The sequence below is a fragment of the Crocodylus porosus genome, unplaced genomic scaffold (genome assembly GCF_001723895.1).
Source record: "Crocodylus porosus isolate Cpor-Errol unplaced genomic scaffold, CroPor_comp1, whole genome shotgun sequence".
NCBI classification, from domain to species: domain Eukaryota; kingdom Metazoa; phylum Chordata; order Crocodylia; family Crocodylidae; genus Crocodylus; species Crocodylus porosus.
The window spans coordinates 230,345,044-230,350,123 of record NW_017728886.1 but is presented as its reverse complement, the minus strand read 5'-3'; the positions used below and the strand labels follow the sequence as shown (position 1 = coordinate 230,350,123).

The 5,080-nt window shown below is 42.2% G+C and overlaps 1 protein-coding gene across 1 annotated transcript in view; it reads right to left on the bottom strand.

The window, feature by feature from the left end:
* The window catches only part of DPY19L4 (dpy-19 like 4 (C. elegans)), a 69,015-nt gene that overhangs the window by 7,310 nt on the left and 56,625 nt on the right, over nucleotides 1-5,080 (bottom strand). The window contains exon 18 of the mRNA XM_019545358.1: nucleotides 1,555-1,713. Coding sequence (XP_019400903.1) covers nucleotides 1,555-1,713 — 159 coding nt within the window. The remainder of the gene's footprint in view (nucleotides 1-1,554; nucleotides 1,714-5,080) is intronic.

Genomic DNA, 5,080 nt, shown 5'->3' with positions numbered 1-5,080 from the left:
TTACAAACTAGTCAGAGGGGACCAGCAGGCACTGGGGGAGTCCCTGTTCTCCCAAGCACTACCAGGAGTGACCAGGAATAACGATCACAAGCTGGCAGAGGGTAGATTTAAGCTAGATATCAGGAGGCGCTACTTCATAGTCAGGGCGGCTAGGATCTGGAACCAACTTCCAAGAGAAGTGGTGCTGGGTCCTACCCTGGGGGTCTTTAAGAGGAGGCTAGATGTACACCTTCCTGGGGCCATTTGACCCTAGTACTTTCCTGCCATGGCAGGGGGTCGGGTTCGATCTGCTCAGGTCCCTTCCAACCCTACCAACTATGAAACTATGAAATTTCATAGGATAAAATAAACAATGAAATGTTTATGTTTCAGGCCCTTTTGTTTAGTCCTGCATACCTGAGAAGTGGTGTTTATAAAATATCTGATGTAAATGAAGAACAGCTTGCCTCTTTTTCAAAGAATGAAATACAAGATTATAAGGAGCATTCCCTATATTTACTCTATATGAAAAAAAAATTGAAGCACCCAAACCAAAAATGAAGAGAGTGTGGTAGAAAGTCATCATTGTGTCTGTCCAAACCCATACCTGCAAATAGAGTCTTAGCTTTCTTGGCTAATGAAAGCCAGCAAAGGAAGAGTGAGCCACCACTGCCTGAAACCACAAATGTGTCCTTTTATAAAAAGCAATCTGCAAATCACCCTGATGAATACTATATTCTTCTGGTTCTCAAAGAACCAAATAAATGATGCAGAAAATCTTTTTAAATACCACCCTGTGGTAGCACCACATAGCACTAGAAATATTCCGGACCCCTCGCAAAGTTTCAGCCTAGAGAATGATCCCTATAGCTGTGGGTACAGACTAAAACTAAATATTTCGACCTTTTGGGAGCTTGTCAATATTTCAACCTTTTTTGCAGCAAAAATCAATCACATGGTGGTTCTGACCTATTTAAAAGACTTAAATCAGGAGAATACAGGACAGCAGCATGATTGAGACAATCATTCCTCCAAGAATACTTTAGCGTTATAATAGACAGCTGACTCTCTCAAAGTAACATGAAATTTCAGAGTCTTATTGGACTTGAACTACCTGGGTGTTCAAGATTAGACAAAACAGGTAGGAAGTGCTTTCAGCCACCTCTAACTTGTCAGTGAACTATGGCTTTTCTCTCAAAGATAGTCACAGTGACGCGTACCTAAAAGTTACCTTCTGAATCAAAGCCTGACCCTTTTTCAAAGCCAATCATACCACTCATTTCAGCAGGACTTTTTGCTGTGGCCGATGCTGTTCCCTCTGATCCCCTGCCACCAAAAATAACCAAAAGAAAATGTAGACTATCAACAGAGCAACCAAGAGTTAGTTAACTAGGAATAGTTAAGAAGGAGAAACGAGCATGGAAGAGACATATTTTAATAACTGCTTTACTCCTCAGAGTTTATAGGTGATATCTATAGGCTTATCTAATTAAAATGTTTTAAACTAACACCTTCTAATCATTATGTCAATGATTCATCCCCTCATACATTGAACTTTGTCCAAGTGCTACTTACATGACCATTAGCAATGTCCAGTAAGTCTTTAATTCTACATCCTTTCACAGGTCCCACCTCATTGCAAATTGAATCTTCTATAATCAGGTAAGACGCTTTGTAAGATGTGAGTATCTTGTAAATATCCTCTGCAGACCTTTTTGAATAGATCTGATAAATCTGTATATTAGCAAGATATTTAATGCAATTTAAAAGCAATGGAAAGTTAAATGCATATTAAAAAGTATGCTAAAATTTGCTATTTTTTAAATCTGGAACAATTAATTCTGTACAAGTCAAATTAAATAAGGATGTTATCTTCAAAAGATCTGCATATATTTTACTCACTAGAACACTTCCAAAAAATTCAAAAAGTAAAAAAATGTTTATATTGGTGAACCAGAGTTCTGGAGGCGAATCATCAGGATTAAGTTCTCTGATACACAAGGTATTGGACATATCTAATTTTAGCAATAGCGGTTATAACCATTTACTATTTCAGGACTTTGATCCTCATGCTTCAGATTACTTTTTGAGAACCAGGCATGAAATAATTTTACAAAATGAGCCTGTCCCTGGTTCAGTGCCATTAATCCCTTATTTAGTCACACAAACTCCAAACCATAACGAAACACAAGTTTCCTGCTTTGCTTATGACTCTGGACAGCCCAAGCTTTGCAGCAGATAAGACCATTGACAGTTACTGGAAAGTACTATAAACTCTGCTATAGTTGCAAAGTTATAGTTTGATAAAACCAGTGAAATTGGTGTCAGAAAAGTATGTCAAAACCAGGCTCTTTTTTGGAGTAGCAAGAAATTATCTGCACTTTACTGTCTGCCTCCCCACCCCACCCAAATAAAAAAATTCCCCCTGAGAAATAAATCAATCCAAATATGAGACAATGTGATACATTCTGGACGGTTGTGTTTCCCAAGTCTGCTAATTGGTTATTAGAGACTCCCATTCTTTTGCATCTGCAGCACTAAAATATGGGGTTACTATGTTTACTCAAATAAAAGATGAGATCCCCTCCCCACAATCAGCATGGGGGAAAAAAGCCCCTCATCTTACATCTGCATACAAGGAAACCGCATTAAATATAATGCCTATCTTTGAACTGCTACTAAAGCAGCGCATTCTCAGTGATGGAAAGCAACTCTGAAGTTGATTAAATGCAGTCAACACTGAGCATGACTAAATTACATGACCCATATGTGGCAAACATGCTGATGTGAACCATTTTTTTTGGGTGGCATCCTACGTGCAAGCCCCAGGCCCAGAAGCCTTGAAGTTCAGATGCCTCTTAGTCTTGCTTGCTCATAGCCAAAAGGCCAAAGATCAGCTAGGGGAAAAGCGTGAAAGCAGTCCCCCATTTCCACAAAATTGATGGGAACCTTTTTTGGCCTTTAAAAAAAACAAACAAAAAACACAACCAAAAAAACCTGGCAGGTGGTTCTCTCCATAAGAAACTGGCATCAGAACCATCCCTTCCCTTGCTGCCAAAAAATGCTTGATCTTAGCTAAAAGGTCGAGATGTTGATGGGGACCTACTGCATTTTTTTTTAAATTTCATGTCTTGGGCCAAATTATCCAAATCCATTCCAAATTCTATCAACTGAGCAGAGCTCATTCTTCAAGCCTGTGTGACGCTACCACCAGCAAGTATTCTCCCTCCCAGAGTCTTCAATCTGGGGCTTGAGATGCTCCCAAATCCATTGCAGTCATCCTACATGGCAGGAATTCATCTAAATGCACCCTATGATTTTGTGAGAGTCTACTATAGCCTCCCTATGGGAGGATCTCAGCTACACACTTTATTTTTATGGAGATTGGGGATTTCTCCCTAGCTCACTCCTTTGGCCTTTTGGCTAAGGGCAAGTGAGACTCGGAGGTTTTTTTTCCTGCAGGTTTTTCTTCTGCAGTGTTCTGCAGGATATCCAGGGGTCAAAACAAACAAATAAACAAACCAACAAAACCATGGTGGGGGGAAAAAAACGAAGCACTGTACACTCCAGCAGCACGGAGCTGCTGAAAAGCAGAGCCGGGCTACTCAGAGCTATGCTGTAGCTGCTGGCCAGGCTTTGCCTGGCAGGATCACCATGGCTACAGCCCTGGGAGGCCCTCAAGACGCCAGGTAAGGCTGCTGGGGCCAACACAGTGCTGGCCCCAGCCTCCCCCACTGCCCCCGGGGTAACTTGATGTGCACAAAAACATGCAGGGCACGAGCATTCCCCAGGGACAAGCAGCTGTGGCACAAGGTGTGCCGCTGCTAGTTGTCCCCAGGGAACCAAATGTCCATGCATGTCTGGATGCGCCCAAAAAATTAAGGGCTGGAAGGGACCTTGAAAGATCATCAAGTCCAAACCCCTGCTCTGGGCAGGAATACTGCCGACATCAAATGATCCCAGCAAAGTGTCTGTCCAGTCTCCTCTTGAAGATTTCCAAGGTTAGGGACACTTCCCACCAAGACAATACAAGGCCCATCCACTAACACTCTCTGGGTTCAACCCCTTCACCAGTTCCCAACCCACCAGACCGTGGATTCTGCCAGCCCACAATCTGCCAGTTTGTTTTTTAAGAGCATCATGGGAGACCATATCAAAGACCTTTTTAAAATCCAGGTATATGACATCAACCACATGTCCCACATCTAAGCCGTTTGTTACTTGTTCATAGAAGGCTAGGTTGGTCAGACATGACCTGCCTGCAATGAAACCATGTTGGCTATCCTTCAGCATCATGCCTTCTCCCAGTTCCTCGCAAATGGACTTGATAATTTTTTTCCAAAATTTTACTAGGTATTGAAGTCAAACTGACCAGCCTATAGTTTCCCAGATCCTTCCCTCTCCACTTCTTAAAGACTGGTGCCGTGCTGGCCCTTTTCCAATCTTCTTGGACCTCTCTCAAGCACCAGAAGTCTTCAAATACCTTCGCCATCAGTCCCCCAATGACTCCAAACAATTCCATCAGCACTCTCAGGTTTAGTCCATCTGGTCCTGCCGACTTGAAGACATTCAGCCACTCTAAGTCCTCCCTCACCAGTTCGACACTGACCATTTGTTGGCAATTGCCCCCACCACATCCATCTAGGCAGGTGACCCTGGCCGCAGTGCACTGGACAAGTCTTCAACCTTAACTACACAATGCCATTCAAAGTGACCTCTGGCCCACAATGGCTGAGATCCCACGTGTTAGCCCCTGTGAGGCAACAGGGACTATGAGAAGTGGGAACTTTTTTTGTTTTTTTTACAAATATTATTAAAAACATAGTTATCACCCTGCACTTACCAAGCTATGCATATTGAGCAACCTTGTTTTACAAGATTTCATAGCACAGAAACAACTATATACCAAAACACACAGGGCATATCTACACGTGCATTACTGTGCCGTAATTACAGTGCATTAATTTTAGTACCTGTAATGACAGGTACCAACTTAATGCACCATAATTGCACAGTAGTGACAGCACACCCCTTTTGTGACACTAATGTGCAACAGACTAATTTTATTGCACATTAGCACGGTTACTGCCTGTCACACTTA